General features: G+C 42.8%; 2 protein-coding genes across 2 annotated transcripts in view; both read right to left on the reverse strand.

The window, feature by feature from the left end:
* Positions 1-1015: 1015 nt before the first annotated feature.
* Positions 1016-22643, reverse strand: part of LOC146563557 (myelin-associated glycoprotein-like) — a 29364-nt gene continuing 7736 nt past the window's right edge. Inside the window, exons 6-9 of the mRNA XM_085291014.1 lie at positions 1685-1775; positions 1369-1461; positions 1199-1262; positions 1016-1113 (exon numbers count right to left, since the gene is read on the reverse strand). Of these exons, the coding sequence (XP_085147140.1) occupies positions 1078-1113; positions 1199-1262; positions 1369-1461; positions 1685-1775 (284 nt within the window). The 3' untranslated portion in view covers positions 1016-1077. The remainder of the gene's footprint in view (positions 1114-1198; positions 1263-1368; positions 1462-1684; positions 1776-22643) is intronic.
* On the reverse strand, positions 16546-18115 carry LOC146563558 (E3 SUMO-protein ligase KIAA1586-like). The gene is made up of 2 exons (XM_085290583.1): positions 17287-18115; positions 16546-16574 (listed from the first exon to the last, which is right to left on the reverse strand). Exons 1-2 carry the CDS (start codon positions 18002-18004, stop codon positions 16546-16548), a joined length of 747 nt encoding a protein of 248 aa, XP_085146709.1. The 5' UTR covers positions 18005-18115.

The following is a 22643-nucleotide window of genomic DNA, read 5'->3' on the forward strand; positions in this document are numbered from 1 at the left end:
CTCGGCTAAAGTTAGTAGCATGCTTGTTGTTTTTGTCTTTGCACTAGGATGATGTCGGCGTAAATGTGCAGTCATATTCGTTGTGTTCCCACTAGTGCTTTCAGGTTATTCTCGTTGAAATGACCTTAACGCCACAACACGGCAAATCTCCATTAACGAGCTACCGCCGATCGCCCCGTGCATGGGGCTAGACGGCCAACACGTTAACGAGCTAACTGCGCTAACACACTAGTTCACACCAATGTAATTGAGCATTGCATGGCACATCCAACATACTGTTTTACTTTAGTCCATGACTCGCTTACTTTCAGGGTCATACGTCACATGAAAACCAAAATAATTCCAAACGCCAGATCTGAATGAGGGTGGGGGAGGTCCATGTGTCTTGCAAGGAGAGCTTAACTTCTGTCTCGCTAGCTTGCCCTGCGCTCTTCCTTCTGACTATGCTGTCTGTGTTGAGTGCTCAGTGGATCTGCGCTCGACAGTGCAGCCTAGGCGGAGTAGTCGAACGCAGATTCACTGAGCGCTCGACACAGACAGCATCGTCAGAAGGAAAGTTGATAAAATAAATTACAAATGTTGTATTGTTCGATACATATGCCTACCGAACCGAAAGCACTGTATCGAACGGTTCAATATCGATACGAATATCGTTGCACCCCTAGTGTGTGTGTGTGTGTGTGTGTGTGTGTGTGTGTGTGTGTGTGTACACACACGCGCGCGCAAATGAGGGAGAAAGAGAAACAAGCTCCAGGTGGCAGCATTGCGTCATTTAAAGATTGGATAGAGGAACTGTTCACAGGTATTAAAAAATAAAAAAAAATACAAAAACATGAATTCTGATGAAGTAACCTTGTTCCAGTTTTTTGCAGTTTATGACAGGAATCACAAGATCATCACAGTTTTAGACATTAATATTTACTTATTGTATTCTGCAAATAAAATGTGAATTATATATGACAGATATAAGTGATAAACATTGAAAACTGAATGAGATTGGGGAAAAAAAAACCTTGACTCATTCTTAACTCGTATATCAGAGGACATAAACATGGACTCCAGCTGGTCTTCCACATGCTACACATTGGCATATATTGACTCATCCCAGTCAGTCTGCACAGAGAAACAAAATTAATTCACTCCCCTTTTTAATGCATGCAAAATATGAACTAATGAAGAAAACATTACTCATCCATACGTTGCCATAGACAGGATAATTGGTGTACATGTCAGGGGAAGGGATATCCTTACGGCTCATTTTCCTGCAGAAAGAAAAGCTATTATTAAAACAAGTGACACATCTTTAAACTTATATTTATGATTACAATTTTTTTTGTTTGTTTGCAAACAGAAGTGAAGAATTAAAACCTTTTCGGTGGGGCACTATGAGGGAGCTCCACAGGTCTGTCTGACATCATGGTGCTCAGGTTAGTGGTTGTTGTGTCTCTTGATCTCCCCCTACTGGCAGTAAAGTGTTTTTGATTAAATGAGAAAGGAAACTGACACTTTTCACAGCCTCTGAAATTAAAGACAGGCTGTCAGGACCTAAAAAAATTGTTCTGGTGCTCATATAGTTGTAATCATGATTGTGACTATTATTTGATACATGTTGCAATATTCACAGATTCTCCTGCATGCATGACATACTTGTTTATCTGCAATGATTATGTTCATGACAACTTACCATTTTTTAACAACTCCCACTCCACTTCCTATCAAAATAATCAGCAAAATCACACCTGCTCCGGTTGAGATAAGAATATTCTGCATGTTGTCTGTTGACAAAGAAACCATGTTAAGTATTTGAGGAAGGCTTGATGTCAGGGCCATCTGTGAGAACTAGACATATATTAAGACATAGCCATGCATATATTATATATGTTTGAATGAAATAAAAAAATCTATTTTCTTTTTGGATTTACTCTCGCGTAATGTAACACATAACATGAGCTGCACAGGGCATGTCTGGTGACAGCTGACAGTTTAACTGTGCCACTCATAGCTGCTGACAGGGTTAGCATCACTGAAGCACTTCAGGCATACAGTTTTTTAGTGTGTGTGTGTGTAACAACCCAAAAAACCCCTGTAAAACCGACAACTTTAATTAATAATTAATAATTAAGAAATATAGTATGTAAGAAGGCAATGTTTCACAATTTTCCCTTTCAATACAAAAAACCCCCAAAAAACCCAAAAAAACTCCAGTGAACTTCATTTACTGGCAGCATGAATAAAGTTTTCAGGTGAGTAGTGTGAGGGCTGTCATACTCAGTCATGGTGAGAGGCAACTGTGTCTACTGTGACCATACAACAAATTGTAACTTTCTTTATTTGTGCTCCCTTCCCCTATTTTGTTCTATTTTATCATGTTTTAATCCAGATTTTTAATGTTTTTTTCTTTTTTTTAAAAATTTGATTGTAAATAACGTTTTCGTTTAAATGTCTTGATGCATGCTCAATCATCAAGGTAAGTGAATCTCCAAAAGTTGATTCTGTTCATCTGGACGTAGCGTTTTGTGGGAGAAACGTTTCGTCACTCATTCAAGTGACTTCTTCAGTCTCAGCTGACTGCAGGTAAGATTGGGAAATCTTATAAGATTGGGGCATTGCGTCCCGATGAGCAGAATCAACTTTTGGAGATTTTAGTTTAAAAAGGCTTGATACTAGCTACAGCGGTTAATACCCATGTAAATCTGCAGTATACTTACATCTTACTTGAAGTATCTTAGATGTTTCCAGGTGCAGCCCTCGATGGTATGTTATGTTGCATTTTAAAGGCTTGTTGTGATCAGAGTGGTTTGGGCGAAAGGTCAGAGTAGATGTTGAATTCCACTGGCCTTCATGAAGCTGCTGTGTTTGATCATGCTGCTCTCCAGAGTGACTCCAGATGAAAGAAGGTGGATATGTGGGGCAGGAGTGAAACACAGAGCAGGATGCAGACACATTCTCACCCTCCTTTACCTCTTGCACAGAGAAAACAGGTTGACCTGTGTTAACAAACAAGACTGTGGTCATAAACCAGAACTCCATCATGGCAGTAAGTTTATACTGTAATGGAAATACAAATGTACTTAAACAGTACAGCTGCTGATTTTATGTTTTATGCAACTTTAAATTTTGGTCAAGTTAATAAACTGTTCACAGTAAAGGGTTTTGAGTGTGATTTCAAGCTTAAAGATGAATGAAATAAGAAATAAACTAGGTGATAATTACTTTCAATATCTGACTGACAAAGAAGAAGAAGATGAGCAGTTTTACAATAAACAATTTATAAAGAACAAAGCGAATTGATAGTTGATAACATGGTTGGAGTATAATGATAACTTCTATTGCCATTGATTTTGATTGATTATCATAATTTGATGAGTTGCACAAATACATTTTTACATCTAAGGTTTGAATGAGTAGTTCAACAACTAATGCAAGTCTGCAAAAATTAATGTAAAATGTTCCAGAGCACTGCAACCTGACCCTACAATATTTACTTCATATTTATATTCAAATGAGTATAAAAGACTTAGATCAGGCCTGTTTCACTAAAACTAAAATGCTCAGGAATGCTGAATGTCAAACGTCCAACATGATGGTAAAAATACTGGAAATAAAAAGAGAACTATTAGAGCTAGAACACAAGACTTTACTGGTAACCATATTTATTTTACTTACTGACTGAAACAGAGACTTTATTTTTGTAGGAGTACTGGTCATAACCTTTAATTTCAATCCGGAAATATAAAGGCCCCACATCACTTTGTTGAAGATCATCAATCATCAGAGAACAGTTCTTCTTGCTGAGGTCTCCCAGCAGCTTTGTCCTATTCCGAAACTGACCCGAAGTTTGAGACTTATCCGAATGACAGATGACTTGATTATTCTTATTATACCAAATGCCTGTAAAGCTTGTGGTACTGATTTGTGGATCTGGGTAGTTATAAGAGCAGGGGATCACCACACATGCGCCAAGAAGACCTTTCACTGAGGATGGCACAGTGGCGCTCCAAGATGAAGCTTCTGTTGGGGTAACTGTAAAGTGCAGAGTAAAATGCAATGAAATAAAGCACAGGAATAAGACAAAGAATGAAAGAAGGACAGCAGCATGGAATAATACAGACCAGATCATCTAACACTTGTCATAATTTGTCTGTACAAAAACACAAAGGCCTATAAAAGAAGTGAGAATTAAAAATTACAGCTAAATATATGAACTATCCATACCTTTAAAGCAAATGCACATGAAGAACAAACACAAAGACCACCGCAATGCCATCTTTCACCTTGTTGTCACTCAAGTAAATACAGACAAGTTTTGTTTGTCGTCACACTTCATGTGCGAGGTGATTGCGACGTTTCAATTCTATTTTTAAGATCCACTGAATTGAAATGCATGCCATAGCCCTGAGTCTGAGGACTCAGTGGTTTTTTTTCATTGTTATTATCCATGTTTTCGATTTTATTCCGATTAAGGTCTTCTAGTTCTGAGGCCATTTGCTATCTTAGTGCGTCTAGTTTTTCTTCCCCTTGTCTCATTATGTCCTATTAATCCCAGCTGTGTCTCCCTCCTGTTTCTCATTCCCTGATTGCCCCTTTGTGTTTATGAGCCCTGTGTTTTCTCCTGCTTGTTGCTGGTTCGTCTGTGTTATTTCCCTGTGTCATCCTGTGTAGTTTCCCTGCACCTCCATTTCAGGTTTCAAGGCTGTTTTTGGTTAGTTTTCCCCAGTTTAGGTTATCCTTAAGTTTTATTTCATACCTGCTACGTTCCTGTTTGTTTCACCTACCATATTAATAAAGCTCACTCGCATCAGAAGCTGCCTTCAACTTGGGTCCTTTATTAAAACTCATACAGCTTGCCCAGCTAGCCGTGATGCTTCTCGGATGAAAGGTGAAACATCTTTAAGAAATTTAGTCCAGTCTCTTTTCTTTGCAAGCTCTTAGATAGCCCTCTGAAGCCACTTTATCAAACACAAACTGTCACTTCTTTCCCTCATATGCTGTAAGGTTGAGAAAATAGTCATGTTAATCATAATTTCATTTTTTTCTATGATAACCTAATAGCGTTATAGTACCATATCACCCCATTAGAACACTTCACTCTCACACTGCAGGCCTACTTGTTGTTCCTAGTAGTAAAGTAGAATGGGAGGCAGAGCCTTCAGTTTTCAGGACCCTCTTCTGCGGAACCAGCTTCCAGTTTGGATTCGGGAGACAGACACTATCTCTACTTTCAAGATTAGGCTTAAAACTTTGCTTTTTGCTAAAGCATATAGTTAGGGCTGGACCAGGTGACCCTGAATTCCCCCGTAGTTATGCTGCAGTAGTTTTAGGCTTCTAGGGATTCCCATTATCCATTGAGGATTTCTTCATCAGTCACCTTTCTCACTCATAATGTTTTGAATCATACTTGTTATTGATATATGGATCTGTTCCACAGCATATCTTTTATCCTGTCTTCCTCCTGTCAGCCCAACCTGACGCAGCAGGTGGCCACCCCTCCCTATAATTAGTTTCACTGTTTCTTTGAGACTGACATCACAACTTGATCATTACATGCCTTTCTTGTTGCCTTTTGCTTCTTTATTTAGTTTCTCATATTATATATTAATATATTTAGATTTTCACTTTTTGGTCAATTTCTTTCTTTCCGTTTTTAAAATAAATCTTATTTGTTTTCCATTAAATTGATTCTTTTTTGTAGTTTCTACCATACTGAGTTATTGTCTTTACTGCAAGCTGACCTCTATGTGTCCCTTGTATAAAGTCATTCCTTTTGTGTTTTGCAAGAAAGGTCAACCTAGTTCACAGGTGTCGAACTCCAGGCCTCGAGGGCCGGTGTCCCGCAGGTTTTAGATGTGTCCTTGATCCAACACAGCTGATTTAAACGGCTAAATTACCTCCTCAACATGTCTTGCAGTTCTCCAGAGGCCTGGTAATGAACTCAGGTGTAATGACCAGGGTCAGATCTAAAACCTGCAGGACACCGGCCCTCGAGGCCTGGAGTTCGACACCCCTGACCTAGTTTAAATATTTCTCTGGTTACTGGAATTGTCATGTTACATTAAAAGAAAACCAGCCTATAACCACCAGTGCTATATGTAGAATATTTACCATAATACAAATGGGTTTATTTTTAACATTCATCAGAAGGGTTACACTTGACAGTCATGCATCACTTCACAGCTCTGTTTTGCAATGCAACACGTTAACCACAGTGCAGCATCCCACCTCAAGCTTGGTGCTTTAGCTAATTACCATAAGCTTTGCTAGAATAAATAGATGAATAAATAGACTGTGGATAGATAAAGATGATATGCTAGTGTAACCACGGTAACCTCTGACCCCACTTCCGCCAGTCCCTTTATTGTGGCGGGAATGAATCCTGTATAAGTTCCGGGTCAATCAGCTGCATGTCCCTGCTCCTCTGGCTGCTGTTGTCCCTGTGGTTGGTGTACTTGTCAGATCACGACAAATTTTGCACTACAGGCCAGTTGACAGCGTGCAATAACCCGGCCGATTCATTCATCTTTACACTACCTCACACTCGACTCAACGGTCAGGTTTTTTTTTTGTTCTCCCGCGATCAGCCCTGATCAGCGCGAGATGGCGAGCCACCCGACCACCGCTACGGTGCGGTAGGAATTGTGAACCTATGGACTGAATCACAAATTGTTGACAATGACCTATCACAGGTCCATGGAACTAAACTAAATCACATACTGGACTACACCTCATCCCACCTCCTTTTGGAACCTACTAAGCTGTTTTGTATTGTCAACATTATTTTTGTTTGTGATATATATGCATATGTTTTTATTTTCTTTTGTACATCCGTCTATACACTTCTCATAACAAACATAATATATATATATTTGAGCTCTACTTTTGTTTCCTGTGTTTTATTCACACCCTCAGGCTCCATAGTCGAATCTTAATCTGATAGCTCATTGTCTATGAGGCTGCAGTCAGGCGCCCTGGTCCTTTAACCGCGTTACAAGTGGCGAGCCAGCCAGGAGCCTTTGTGTGTGAATATTTTGGGGTCTTACGTACAATTTTCTTTACTTATTTACTTCGCTTTTGCTGAACATAAAATCTAAAATGGATTCAGTTGCACTTTCTGGCATAAATATATCACAGTCTGTGATGATCTCCGGTGTGTCTAACACAAAATCTGATAATGAAATTCTTGACTACTTGCGTACTTATGGGAATCTTAGCCGTCATTTTTACGTAAATGATCCCGCAAGTACTTTCTTCAAAAACCTGATCGCTGAGTTTGTAGATACCACTGCTTTTACAACTCTAGAGCCGTTTCTGCCATACACCCACTGTTCTAAAAGTGTTGCCGACCTTGTTTTCCGCGTCACAGCTTTGGCCTGTGAGTACGCCGCCACGGAGGACAGCAGCATTCCCCTTCCAATTACCTCAAAGAGCTCAAGCATATTGCTGATCGCAGCGGGCACCGGTTTGAAGATGTCTTGAAGACAGTAATGAGGCAGATTGGTCAACATTTGCATGAAGCAGGAGCAGGTGATGATGGAAAAATTGAATATGATGAGGAAAATGGAGTAGATGAGGACATTGGTGTAGAGGAAGAAGAAAGGGAACTGGAGCGGCAGCAATTGTCTTCACCTCCTGCCAGACAGGTTTCCACTGACCAGCAGGGGGCACGACCTCGTCAAAGCCAGACTGGACCAACTCCAAGAGTATCACTCACAGCCCCTGATCTCAACCCACCACAAATACAAAGGGTTGTTGTTGAGCATGTGGTCCGAAACCCAGACATAAGCACCACAACTTCACTACGTCTCCGTGCTTTTTCAGGAAGGATTCCTAAGCCAAGTAGTGAAGCAGATTTTGAATCATGGCGTTCCCAAATTGATCTACTGCTTGCCGACCCCAGTGTGTCAGCTCTATACGTCGCCAGGCGTATTATAGAGAGCCTGTTGTCACCTGCTGCTGATTTGGTTAAAGGTCTAAGTCCCAACACATTGCCTTCAGTCATACTAAGTGTACTTGACTCCGCTTTTGGAACAGTTCAAGATGGTGAAGAATTGTATGCTCAATACTTAAACATTCTTCAAAATCCAGGTGAACGACCATCCGCTTACCTCCAAAGATTGCAGCTAACCCTCAGCACTGTTGTAAAGCAAGGAGGACTTGCAGCTGCTGACATGAATAAGCATCTGCTGAAGCAGTTTTGTCGTGGGTGTTGGGATAACTACAATTAGAACAGCAAAAAGGACAACCCACCACCTTTCTCTGACTTGTTGTTGTCGTTACGGACAGAAGAAGACAGACAAATTGCTAAGGAGTCACTTATGAAGAAATACATCGGTTCATCAAAACAAAAAGCTAACATCCAATCCCAAAGTACTTGTTCTTGTGGGCACTCTACAGCCAATGAAGAGCTAAAAGAAATGAAAAAACAACTCCAAACCCTCCAACAGCAAATGTCCCAACTTTTGTCCAAAAAAAGTCCAACCGAGTCAAAGTTTAAGCCACGACAAACCAAATCCAGTCATTCTTCACCTCAGTCAAATACCAGACCCAAGCCATGGTACTGTTTTAACTGTGGAGAAGATGGCCATGTTTCTTCCACCTGCAACAACAGAGCAAACTCCAGTCTTGTTGAACAGAAAAAGAGCCAATTAAGAAAAAAACAGCAAGAGTGGGACGCTAGAAATACTTCATCTTTAAACTAGAAGGAGTTTCTGTGGTGGGACACACAGGAGCTGCGTGCACGAACAGTCCCAGAAACCACAACAAATCTCCATTGTTGCCTAAAGGGCTTGTGGGGACGAAAAGCACAGGCCAAATTCAAATCAAAGGCAACCATTTCAACTGTCTTCTTGATTCTGGCTCTCAGGTTACTACGATTCCTTTTTCTTTCTATAATACTTACCTTTCAGACCATCCAATCAAACCACTGGATGATCTGTTGGAAGTAGAAGGAGCAAATGGACAAGCCGTACCTTACCTGGGATACATTGAGATTAACATGACGTTCCCAGCTAATTTTCTTGGTTCATCCATTAATGTTGATACACTTGCGCTTGTCGTGCCTGACGTCCAGCAATCACCCCCAATGATACTTGTTGGTACCAACACTCTTGACGTTGCGTACAGCAAACACTGTGATACCCTCGCTGAGCAGTCATTCCTGCCATCTGGTTCCGGTTACATTGCAGTTTATAAAATCCTCCAGTGTCGCCACATCCAGAATTCAAATGACCAGTATGCTCCTGTAATCTTAAAGTCAGACCAACCGCATACGATTACTGCCGGCCAAACCACTGTCCTTGAGGGATGCCTGGTCACAAGGCTATTCCAAGGTGAGAAAGCAGTTATTCTGGAACACCCCACCTCCAGTTCTCTGCCTGGTGGACTCCTAGTAAAAACCTGCCTTGTGGACTTACCTAAACGTCGGCCATATTCTCTGCCTGTTGTAGTGAGTAATGAGTCCGACCATGAAATCCACATTCCAGCTCGAGCTATTATTGCAGAAATCAGCGCCTTCCAAGAGGTCATTTCCAAAGAGCAACCCACCCAGTATTCAGACCAGTCTATAGAGTCGTTACCTCCATCTCAACCACCATACAACTTTGGAGATTCCCCCTTAACTCCAGACTGGAAAGAACGCATTGTTCAAAAACTCAACACTATTCCTGAAGTATTTGCCAAACACGATCTGGATTTCGGCAGGACCAACAAAGTTAAACACCAAATCAAATTGTCCGATCCAACTCCTTTCAAGCAAAGACCACGACCAATTCACCCTCAAGATCTTGATGCTGTCAGGAAGCACCTGCAAGAACTTCTTGACTCTGGCGTTATCAGAGAATCTGACTCACCATTTGCCTCTCCAATTGTGGTTGCACGCAAAAAGAACGGCAGTATACGTCTTTGTATTGACTACCGCAAACTCAATCTGCAAACAATCAAAGATGCTTATGCTCTGCCTAAACTGGAAGACACCTTCTCCGCACTTGCAGGATCAAAGTGGTTCACGGTGCTAGACCTCAAGTCGGGTTACTACCAAATCGAAATGGAGGAGAAGGATAAGGCAAAGACTGCCTTTGTCTGCCCAGTAAGATTTTGGGAATTTAATCGGATGCCACAAGGGATTACCAACGCACCAAGCACTTTCCAACGGCTGATGGAAAAATGCATGGGAGAATTAAATCTAAAAGAAGTATTGGTTTTCATTGACGATCTCATTGTCTTTGCACCAACTCTTGAGGAACATGAAGCTCGCCTGATGAAAGTTCTCACCAGACTCAAAGATTTTGGCTTGAAGCTTTCACTTGAGAAATGCATGTTCTTCCAGACATCGGTGAAGTATCTGGGCCATGTAGTGTCCCAGGCTGGTGTTGAAACTGATCTGGACAAGATTTCCACACTCACTTCTTGGCCAGTGCCAAAAAACTTGAAGGAATTAAGATCTTTCCTTGGTTTTGCTGGGTACTACAGACGTTTTGTCCAGGGATATTCGGCCATTGTCAAGCCGTTACATGAACTCACTGCTGGTTATCCACCTTCCCAGAGGAAACTGAGACGAACTGTAAAGCCAGAGAATTACCTCAACCCCAAAGAGCCATTTGGAGGACGATGGACGCAAATGTGTCAACAAGCTTTTGAGTCCATTATTGACAAACTCACTTCTGCCCCAGTTCTGGCATTTGCTGATCCCCAGAAACCATACACACTCCACACTGATGCCAGTGCCACAGGTCTTGGTGCGGTGCTGTATCAAGAGCAGGATGGAAAAAATAGAGCTGTAGCATATGCCAGCAGAGGTCTTTCCCGGAGTGAGTCAAAGTATCCCGCCCACAAATTGGAGTTTCTTGCTTTGAAGTGGGCGGTGACTGAAAAATTCCACGACTACCTTTATGGTGCTCAGTTTACAGTTGTGACAGACAGCAACCCATTAACATACCTCTTATCATCAGCAAAACTTGACGCTACCGGTTACAGATGGCTTTCAGCTTTGTCCACTTTCACCTTCAAATTAATCTACAGAGCAGGAAAGCAGAACTCGGATGCTGATGGTTTGTCTCGCCGACCTCATGGTGAACTGTCTGATGATCCTCTGTCACAGAAAGAACGTGAGCGAATCTGGAGATTTGCATGGCGACATCTCAATGAACCAGATTATGTCTCTATTGACCAGCATACCATCAAAGCAGTTTGTGACCGTCATCTGATGTACAGTTCAAGCACGGATCCTGATCTTGCTCTGGTGTTATCCATGTCTGTCAATGTCAACAGTCTGCCTGACAGTTTCACGGACGACATCCAGTTCACCTCCATGGTACTCCCCCAAATCTCAACAGCTGACCTTGCAGCCAAACAACGCCTTGACCCTGTCATCCGGCATGTCATAGCTCAGGTTGAACGAGGCGAGTCACCACCGCCATTCCTGAGGGAAGAACTTCCCGATCTACCTCTATTACTGCGAGAAGTAAATAAACTGGAGCTCCATAACACCCTTCTCGTCAGGAAGAGACAAGTGGGAAGTGACTTCGCATACCAGCTAGTGCTACCTGAGGAATATTGACCAGTTGTACTTAACCACCTACATGATCAAATGGGTCACATGGGAATTGACAGAACGCTGGACTTGGTCCGTTCCCGGTTTTATTGGCCTAAGATGACACGTGATGTGGTCAATAAAATAAGACAGTGCGAAAGATGTGTGAGACGCAAATCCCCATCTGAACGAGCCGCACCTCTGGTCAATATCAAAACCTCTCATCCCATGGAACTGGTGTGCATGGATTTTCTCTCTGTGGAACCAGATCGTGGAGTCAAAGACATACTTGTCATAACTGACCATTTCACAAAATATGCCATTGCTGTGCCAACACCAAACCAGAAAGCCAGGACTGTTGCCAAATGTTTATGGGACAACTTTCTTGTGCATTATGGTATCCCAGAACGTTTGCACAGTGACCAAGGCCCTGACTTTGAATCCAGAATCATCCGAGAGCTTTGTGAAATGGCTGGGATCCACAAAATAAGAACCACTCCATACCATCCAAGAGGCAATCCTGTTGAACGGTTTAACCGAACATTACTGGATATGCTAGGAACACTCACAGCTCAACAGAAATCCCATTGGAAAGATTTTGTAAAACCCCTGGTGCATGCATACAATTGCACAAGAAACGATGTTACAGGTTTTTCACCATATGAGCTTATGTTTGGCCGCCAACCTCGCTTACCGGTGGACTTGGCCTTTGGACTACCCCTTGCCAAAGAAGGATCAACATCCCACACACAATATGTGGACAAACTAAAGTCCCACCTAGAAGAAAGTTACAAGCTGGCCATCGAAAACTCAGAAAAGGTGATGAAACGTAACAAAAACAGATTTGATAAAAATGTCACTGCATCACAGCTGAATGTTGGAGACAGAGTTCTTGTGAGGAATGTGCGGCTAAGAGGCAAACACAAGCTTGCAGATAAATGGGAGTCATCTGTGTACATTGTAGTGAAGAAAGCCGGCACTCTTCCTGTGTATACAGTTCGACCCGAAGGCCAAGACAAGCCCCTGAGAACTTTACATCGGGACCTCCTACTGCCCTGTGGGTATTTACCACCTGAAAAGGAAATGCTTACTAAGCAGAAGAGGAAAATGCCTGTCTTACCCGTGTCTCCTGTACGTGCTGATGATGCTGATAACAATGACGAAGAGGAACTAATCTCATACCTACCTGTTCCCTTCTCTGCTGAACCTGTCACCTTCACAACAACCATCGACTTACCCAATACTCCGCAACCTGTGCCGCTTATCAACCAGCCCGATGTCCCTGTAGTATTGGCTACAGAGGAAGAGAATGCTATCCTCTCAGAGGAACCTGTACCTGCTGAAGAGGAACAAGTTATTGCTAGCGGAACCGTGGAAGCTGGCTTTGATCCAGTTGATCTTGTCGAAACTTCTCACGATGAAGAAAGTCTGTCTTCTGATTCGGAAGGATCCAGAAGTAACTTGTCACAACACTCACCTACTGAATCAGAGCCTCTCAGTCCTGAGGCAGAACCACCTTTGAGGCATTCAACCCGCACCAGGAATCCTCCTGATCGGCTGCAATACATCAAGCCTGGTAAGCCTCTGTTAAAGAGCGTTCAGACCTTCCTGCATGGGTTAAGTTCTGTCTTCTCCTTCGCTCTTCAAGACGATGAAGAAGAGGAGACGATGCCTTCACACCTCAGCCAACCAGTCATTCGCTGCCAGCCTAGTCCATGTACGAGGACGTCCATGAGATTAGGGGGGGAGAGTGTAACCACGGTAACCTCTGACCCCACTTCCGCCAGTCCCTTTATTGTGGCGGGAATGAATCCTGTATAAGTTCCGGGTCAATCAGCTGCATGTCCCTGCTCCTCTGGCTGCTGTTGTCCCTGTGGTTGGTGTACTTGTCAGATCACGACAAATTTTGCACTACAGGCCAGTTGACAGCGTGCAATAACCCGGCCGATTCATTCATCTTTACACTACCTCACACTCGACTCAACGGTCAGGTTTTTTTTGTTCTCCCGCGATCAGCCCTGATCAGCGCGAGATGGCGAGCCACCCGACCACCGCTACGGTGCGGTAGGAATTGTGAACCTATGGACTGAATCACAAATTGTTGACAATGACCTATCACAGGTCCATGGAACTAAACTAAATCACATACTGGACTACACCTCATCCCACCTCCTTTTGGAACCTACTAAGCTGTTTTGTATTGTCAACATTATTTTTGTTTGTGATATATATGCATATGTTTTTATTTTCTTTTGTACATCCGTCTATACACTTCTCATAACAAACATAATATATATATATTTGAGCTCTACTTTTGTTTCCTGTGTTTTATTCACACCCTCAGGCTCCATAGTCGAATCTTAATCTGATAGCTCATTGTCTATGAGGCTGCAGTCAGGCGCCCTGGTCCTTTAACCGCGTTACACTAATGTTTGCCTTTGCTGACTTATATTTGGGGATTTGCTGTTTTTAGCAGTAAAAACTATTACACTCACCACAGGCCAGTATGGACAGATGTGCACTTGATTCTCTGTTATGACCCAGGTCATGATGCTGTATGTTTGTGGTCCTCACACCCAAGGGTGACATTGTTCATTCTCTGTGTTGTTTGTGCTTGTGTAAGTTCCACGTGAAGGTTGTTTGAATTGTGTGGTTAGCCACAATGGGGTTTCATTTAGATAAGTTTGCCAGGAATCCAGTTAAATAAGTGTTGAAAGATAGATTTGAGGCTCATTGAAAACCTTTCTAATGTGCAAACACCATTGGCTGTGAGGAAAGAACAGCTGCGGCAGCTTGTAACTGGTTGAGAGGGTTCTGCTGGCAGATGTGGCAGTTGCAAATGGGGCAGGCAAAGCTGATGTGGAGCCTCTAGCTCCTTCCACGGGTCCTCCTGTAAACACTTCTCCTTTAGCTCCTCCCAGTTCTATGATGGGGACGTCAGCTGAGGAGCTCCAGCTAATGCTCTGCATTATGGAAGTGGAGTTGAGAAACTGGGAGCTGGAGGTGGAAGGAATGCATCTATGGGTGAAAGCTTTAGAGCTGCAACGCCACCATAGTAGCTCCATCCAGTCACCGCTCAAACTGCAAGCTCCCCCTATCTCCCCATAATTGCTTTGATTTGCGCATTAAATTGTTACTACCCTTTAGAGAAACTGAGGTGGATTCATACTTTGCTGTGTTTGCTAAAGCTTTGAAATGGCAAAAGGAAGTTTGGGCCTTGCTGCTGCAGTGTAGGCTTGTGAGTAAAGCTCAGGAGGAGTGTGCTAGCCTCTCAGTGGACCAAAGCTTAGACCATGATGTGGTTAGGGCTACAGTATTGTATGCTTGTCAATTGGTGCCTGAAGCATACAGACAGAAATTCCGAAACTATGGGGAAAGGGACAACCAAGTGTGTGTAGTTTATGTGTGAGAAAGGGTGCTTTTTGATAAAGAGTGTCAGGCTAGCAAAGTCAAAGATTTTGCACAGCTGAGGGAACTAGTGCTTTTGGAGGATTTTAATAAATGTTTGCCGGAGCATGTGGTGATTTATTTAAATGAACAAAAAGTTGAGTCTCTTGCAAACGCTGCAGTCTTGACAGATGAATTTGCCCTGACTCACAAGAGTGTTTATTCATCTCTGACACGTCAGGACCCTATTGCGCCCTGAAGAAGGGCGCTGCTCTTGCGGCGACCAGCAGGTTGTCTCTGTCTGTCAGTGTCAGTGTTTTAACTTATTTTATTTCATTCTTTTATTCCTTTATTTTATTTTATTTTTTTTGCCTGAGGAAAAAATAACTTAAGGGTGGCCTGGGCAGGCATGAAACACATGACTGGTCACTGTTACAATGACTGTAATAAGATAAGTCTCCCTGGTTTTAGTTCAGACTCTCAGTTAGCCAATGAGCTGAATAGCTTTTATTTGAGATTTAATGATAATTACAATCCAAGGAATACACTTGATTTCTTAATAGAGAGCACCAGAGGCCCCCCAGCTTTGTTCTTTGATGAAAGAAGGGTGGGAAATCTTTTTAAAATGAGTAAGACTAATAAAAGTCCAGGTCCTGATAATATATGTGGCCAGGTGCTTAGAACATGCGCTGAGCAATTATGCAGTATTTTTTATTACATCTTTCTTTTATCTCTTCAGCAACAGAAGGTTCCAGAGGTATGGAAAAAATCTATTATTTCTCCACAAAACCTACATCATTAAATGCTTTTAGGCCTGTCGCTCTAACATCCTTAGTAATGAAGTCCTTTGAAAAACTTGTCAGGAAGGAGATCCTGCAGCAAGTAGAGAAGCTTATAGATCCACTACAATTTGCATACAGGCCTTGTAGAGGTGTGGATGATGCAGTGGTCACTCCGTTGAACTTCCTTTATCGCCATCTTGATGGCGCCAAAGCTCATGCTCGGCTCTTATTTATTGATTTTTCTTCAGCTTTTAATACTATCCAGCCACATCTTTTAGTTGATAAGCTTCTTAACCAGTTTAAACTTAATTTTAATCTCATTGGTTGCAGTGCTTTAAGTGGCCCAAAAGAGGTGCCGGTACTCTATTTTTTTTCCGCCTCCCCTGAGGTAACAACAACTATATTGAATGGGTTTTATATACAACAGTCAACAGACAACTTTATACAAAATAATAAATCATTTTATTAGTTTGTGGATTTGCTTGAGCTAGAAAGAGCTACTGAACATAAATAAAATGTGCAAAAAGGTATTGAAATTTTTTTTTAACAAAATGTACATAAAATAAATTATAAACTAATTTGTATTTTGCTCTCTCTTGAGTCCCTGCTGGTATCAGCAGCAGCACTTGTAAAGTGTACCTGCAGAGCTTGGTAGTTCTCCCATACATGCTTTCACTGTTCTCTCACTTGAAGCAACCCAACGCACTGATAAAACACGGCCTATCACAAGGAGACGTTGTCCAACATTGTGAGCACTCTCGGTTAACTCCCTTTGGTTTTTTGGTGATGCATGGTAGAGGGAGTAAAGCTGATCTAAGAATATTTTAAAGTGGTTGATTCCTCCTACCTCCTTCAAAACATCACAAACTGCCAGTTCCAGTCTGTGATTGGAACAATGCCAGACAAACAGGTAAGGGAATTTGGAACAAAGCTGCACAGCAACTCCTGTCTGTGAAGGTTCTCACAAACTTAACAATGTGGTGTATGCTGTACAGTGCAGCGAGGAATGCTCAGACCTCTACATTGGAGAGACCAAACAGCCACTTCACAAGCGCATGGCACAACACAGAAGAGCCACCTCCACAGGACAAGACTCAGCAGTCCATCTGCATCTAAAGGATAAAGGACACTCTTTCGAGGATGCCAATGTTCACATTTTGGACAGAGAGGACAGATGGTTTGAAAGAGGAGTGAAAGAAGCCATCTATGTCCACTGTGAGCGACCATCTTTGAACAGAGGCGGGGGTTTACGACACCAACTCTCTTCCATCTATAATCCAGTTTTGAGATCCCTTCCCAGACGCCTTAACGTCCACTCACATCCTGGGCCATCTGACCTCAGGAATTCGCATGATAAGGTGGGGCCAGGTTTCACAATGAACACACCCGAAACTCTGGCTGATTGGGACCCACACCCAGTCTCACACCTTGGCTCAGGCGATTAGAGGATCATCAGGGGGTCCTTTTGTCCCTCTGTGGGGGGTTTCTCCCACTAGGTTTATATCTGGGACTCTCCACCATTTGACCTTAGAACTGAAGAAGCTTCTCGGATGAGAGGTGAAACGTCTTCAAGCAACTTAAAGAAGTCCAGACGCTTTTCTTTGCAAGCTCCTTTGGCAGCAACTCCTGCTTTCCTCCCAAGCATCACTGAGGCTCCATCACAAGCAAATGCCAACAAATGTTCCTGTAGGTAGTGAGGGTCAAAGCCATTATTATGAAGACATCCTAACAGTGCTTCAGTGATGTCCTTTGCTGTGGTCCCCTGCAGCTCAATCAGTTCAAAAAATATTGTGTCTGGATTTTCATTGGAAATAGCTGACCGCAGGCACACGACAAGCACAGACTTTCCACTTATTGTAGTGGATTCATCAATGAGCACACACAATTTTCTTTCATTCATCACTATGTCATTGACTACCTTCTTTTTCATTTCAGCTGCAATGTGATCCAGTATATTTGCACATGAGTTATTAGAGTGCAAAACTCTGCCCATCTTGACACCATTTAAGACTTGCAACTGGACATCTATTGGCATGTCTGTAAAGGGACGCCCATGCTTGCCAATCTTATAAGCTGTTCTAAACACATTGCAAGTTGAAGCGTAGTCAGCCTTTCTCATATCTTCAATGTGTTTTTGCATTGTATTTTGTGTTGCCTTCTCTTTTATTTCAACTGCTTTCTTGTGATAAATTGAGTCTCTGTGCTCTTTTATTTTCTTTCGTAGTGAGTTTTGTTGTGCAGCCTTGTCCCTTCCAAAAGACGAGATTAAGCACCCACTCCACTCCTGCGACACTCTCTGCCCTTGCTGCATGTCCACGCGAGCACAAACTTGACTACACACACTACAACCCAACTTTTGATTTCTGCTGATCAGCCACTTGTAATTTGTGGAGAAATACCGGACTTGTGCTTGGGACCAACATTCTGGCCACTCATGCTCGCAACGCGGCTGTTGTCATCGGTAGAAATGGTGTCATTCTCGTCCTCGTCGTCGCAAAAAGTGCCGTCGTCCGCGGCTGCGGCACTAGTGCAGCTTTCATTAGCTTGCGTGTGACCTGCAGCGATATCATTCTGGCTTGGTGGGGGGTCAGCCAGCGAGTCCTCTGATTCTGACCATGTTCTTTTACTACTCACAGTCTGAAGCCAGGAGAGCATATTAAGTGTTCATTGTTTTTGTATTTTAGCCGAGCAGCTGTTTGCGCGTTTTACACACCCTCTCCGGACCACGTTGAGTTGTTGACATGACAACGGCAAAAGCGACGCATGCGCTTTTCACTTGTAAAACACATTGGTGTATGGGTAATGTAGTCTCTGCTCTCGGTGGGACGAATTAGGAAGCGTGCTTGTGAAGGGCGCTCTGAAAAGCGGCAGCGCAGCCAAACGATTATAACAGATGTGCAAATGAGAGTACCGGTACGCTAAAAGCACGTTCTGGGCGCATGGAGAGGTGGCGGTACTCTCAAGAGCTATATTTAGAAGTGGCGGTACTGAGTACCGGCGCGTACCGGCCCACTTAAAGCACTGGTTGGTTGGATTTTAGACTTTTTAACTGACAGATCTCAGTGTGTGAGAGTAAACGGTTGTTTTTCTAAACAGCTGAACTCTTCTACTGGCTCACCACAAGGTTGTTGTCTCTCTCCTCTTTTGTATATTTTGTACACTAATGACTGTCGCAGCACACAGGCCAACAGGCATTTCATTAAATACGCAGATGACACAGTCATTGTAAGCCTCCTTCATGGTGAAGAGGATTCCCATGGGCCTGTTGTGGATGAGTTTGTTTCATGGTGTGATCAGTCCTTCTTAATGATTAACACCTTGAAAACCAAGGACACGGTTATTGACTTCAGGAAGTCATCCCTCCATCCTGCGCTAACAGTGGTAAATGGTGCAGCCATTGAACTGGTGGAGGTTATAAGTATTTGGGGGTTGTTCTTGATAAGTCTCTGTCCTTTGAGTCACATCTTGCTGCTACAGTGAAAAAGGTTAAACAAGGACTGTACTTTTTAAGGAGGTTGAGAGGTTTTAATGTTTCATCTGAAATGTTGACTCTTTTTTATAAAAGTTTTATTGAATCTGTTTTAACTTTCTGTATCATTGCTTGGTACGGTAATATGTCCCTGAATAATAAGACCAGACTTGCCAGCCACTTTAACCAGGTTGTTAAGATTTCAGGGAGGTCTCAGGTCCAGCTTGTGGACTTTTATAACAGGCAGGTGCTGAGGAAGGCAACCTCTGTCCTGTTGTGTTCAGATCATCCTCTCTTTAATGATTTTCAACTGCTTCCATCAGGTCGTCGTTATAAAGTGCTTGCAGTGAAGACAAAGAGACATAGATTGTCTTTTGTACCTAGTGCTATTATCATAGTTAATAACACTAAACCATAAGTGTTGTTGCCATTGCACATTGCACTTTTTTGATGAAAAATCTAGGTTGTTTTATCAGGCTTATATTATTTTGGTGAGTGTATGTGATGTGTTGGTTGTCTGTTTGTTTGTTTGTATGGACATACTACAAATCAATTTCCCGTTAGGGACAATAAAGTTACCATTGACCATTGTTTCCCCTGGCATGGGGAGGGCACGTTCACCTCAAGTTCCCTGGCGCAGCCACACAGTTTTCAAGCCTTTTATCTCTAAAGGTTTTCTATCACTGACTGAGAAGAAGGGGGACAAAATTCCCATCACAATTTTATGAGATGCTGGTGCAAAGTACTCTGTGGTGTGTCATGGTATAGTGCCTTTTTCTGACCAGTCATACTGTGGCTCAGATTTGTTGGTGTGGGGAATAAAAATGAGTATGTTGGGCATGCCACTTCATACAGTTACTCTACTTTCCCCCTAGTCTCAGGCACAGCAGGTGGGGGTGATAGTTCAGCAGCCAGTTGCTGGTGTTGATGTTTTTCTTGGCTGGGGAAAAGATGTTCCCTACGTAAACCTACCACACCTGAAACCACTGAAAACCCTACTGTAAATATCTTCGGTCATGCCCTCTCTGGGCTCAGTGCCTCTGCAATTTTTGCGGCATGTGTGGTTACTCGTGCCCAGGCCGATGTGGTTGACATTTCAGATACGTTCTTGAACAAGCCTAAAATTCCTGTCAAACTTCCTCCTGGAATAAGAAATTAATCTAGGCCATTTAATGAGATACCAAATGACTTTTTCTTGGTAATAGACAGAGAACAGTTCATTAAATTCATGGGGCGACCGTGGCTCAGGGGGTTGGGAAGCGCATCTGTAACCGGAAGGTCGCCGGTTCAATCCCTGGGCTCTCTGTCCTGGTCGTTGTGTCCTTGGGCAAGACACTTTACCCTACTTGCCTACTGGTGTTGGCCAGAGGGGCCGATGGCGCGATATGGCAGTCAGTCCTGCACCACAGGGCAGCTGTGGCTACAACTGTAGCTGCCTCCACCAGTGTGTGAATGTGAGAATGAATAAATAGTGGCATTGTAAAGCGCTTTGGGTGCCTTGAAAAGCGCTATATAAATCCAATCCATTACTATTAAAGCTTAGCAGTCTTATGTTACTTTGTCTGCCTGCCTGCCAGGCAACAAGAAACCTGTGTCGTACCTATTTGACAATGGTGTATTGCTACATAAGTGGTCCCCAGTGTCTAGAATGGGGTGTGACCACTCAGATTGTGGTACCAAAAGAGTACCGTCTACAAGTGTCCTTGCCCATGATAACCCCCTATCTGGCTATTTAGGAATCAGGAAAACTTATGACAGAGTTTCCCGCTTTTTTTTTTTTTTTTGGACCAGGGTTGAAATCTGAGGTTGCCAGGTTCTGTCGATCATTTTATCCACGACAAATGGTTGGTAAATGGCTCAAGCATTTCTTGAGAGGGAGAAATGCTTGATTTTATATCAGGGATTGTTATGACCAAGGCTGCACATAAGTGGTCCGCAGGTGTGCATTCGCTGTCAAAATAAAAGACGTGCACCAGATAAGAAGTTGGAACGCGCGTTTGCGTACATAAGATGTTCTGGAGGAGGACAGATATTTATTCAGAACTCTTAAAGATCTTGAAGAAGCAATCTCCGTAAGCAATTACTCTGGTGTTCCTCCACCGCAAAAGAAGCGCGTATTCTCGGAATTTCACATGAAAATATGTGACACTGTTTTTTCTGATCACTGTCCTGTTGTGTTTGATATACTTTTATCTCTACGCCATTTTACACCTCTTATTCCAACACGCCGTTGTTGTGTTTTTAACCCATCTGCAACAGAACAATTTTCTATTGCTTTTAAAAAAGTTTTAAGAGCTCCCCTTGGCTGTGGTACTGAGGAAATGACATCTAATTTTTATGATAAGTGCAAAACTGTCCTTGATGAGGTTGCTCCTTTTAAAACTATGAGCTCGAAACCACAATCAGACCCATGGATAAATAAGGCCACTCCTTCAGCCAGACAAGAGCGCAGGAAGGCTGAGCGTAAGTGGAAAAAAGATGGGCTGCTGGTGTCTTTTCTCATGTTGAGAGACAGTCAGGACATTGTAAAAGCAGAAAAGCCAAAGTTTTTTTCTAATGTATCTTTTTTTTTTTTTTTTTTTTTTTTTAAATGACATCAGAAACAGCAGTATGCGACATTACGTGATGGCAGAGCTTCAGTTCATCCTTTGTCATTTTTTTTTTTTTTTTTTTTTTAATAAATAGGACAGGGGGAATGAATGAGAGAGAGAGGGGGAGAGAAAGAAAGAAAACCAAAGGGGAGAAGAGACGGTGAGAAGGGGGGGGAAGAGAGACAAAAAAAACAAAAAAAAAAACTCCTGGGTCACCTGTATGGAGAAAAAAAACAAACAAACAAACAAAAACAAACAGAGGAGACAGCAAACAACAAAGAGCAACATAATAATAGAGAAAACAAAGCACCATCACAATAAACTAGCTAGTCATAGATATCAGTATTTACTAAGTAATAAACGATATTGTGCAGCACGCAAGATAGACAGCGCACAGTGTGCTTTGAGGCAGCAGCCAAGAAAGCTTTAGTCCGCGTCTGTGAATACCCATGTGTGCATACCTGTGTGGATCAGCATGCTTGCATTCCAAAGGTTTCTCCATGTAATGATCTGCTAGGGAGTGTGGGGGGGCCACAGCCCCGTCCTCCAGGGTGTGAAGCGGGTATGGAGGAGATCAAAACTCCAGACATCCAGAGGCCCCCAGAACACAAGAGACCAAGGAAGACCAACAGAGGGGCAGCCGCGCCACTGTCCCAGTAAGAGCTGAGGAGAGTCCCAGATGAGGGCTCGCCCAGCAGCCGCGGAGCAGAAGTCAGGGGGAGTTGCAGTGACGCGCCCGTGAGCTCCGCCGGCCCCCAGCTGCGCCTTTTCTAATGTATCTAAGGTGAGATCTTTTTTTGTCTTTTAAAAACTTTGAATGGGCGATTCATGCTTTTATTACATCCCAGCTGGACTATTGTAACTCCTTTTATGCTGGAGTTAGCCAGACC

Source organism: Mchenga conophoros, linkage group LG11 (assembly GCF_057382185.1).
Source record: "Mchenga conophoros isolate Kocher_MC1m ecotype Shallow Benthic linkage group LG11, M_conophoros_male_GT1.1, whole genome shotgun sequence".
In the NCBI taxonomy this organism is placed as follows: domain Eukaryota; kingdom Metazoa; phylum Chordata; class Actinopteri; order Cichliformes; family Cichlidae; genus Mchenga; species Mchenga conophoros.

What these genes read in the sequence shown, in the direction of transcription:
- LOC146563558 (XM_085290583.1), bottom strand. Translation starts at nt 18,004, where the DNA reads ATGCAGCAAGGGCAGAGAGTGTCGCAGGAGTGGAGTGGGTGCTTAATC. An exon ending in AGGAGCTTGCAAAGAAAAGC is followed by an intron (nt 16,575 to 17,286) that starts GTCTGGACTTCT and finishes TTCCAATCACAG; the next exon opens with ACTGGAACTGGCAGTTTGTG.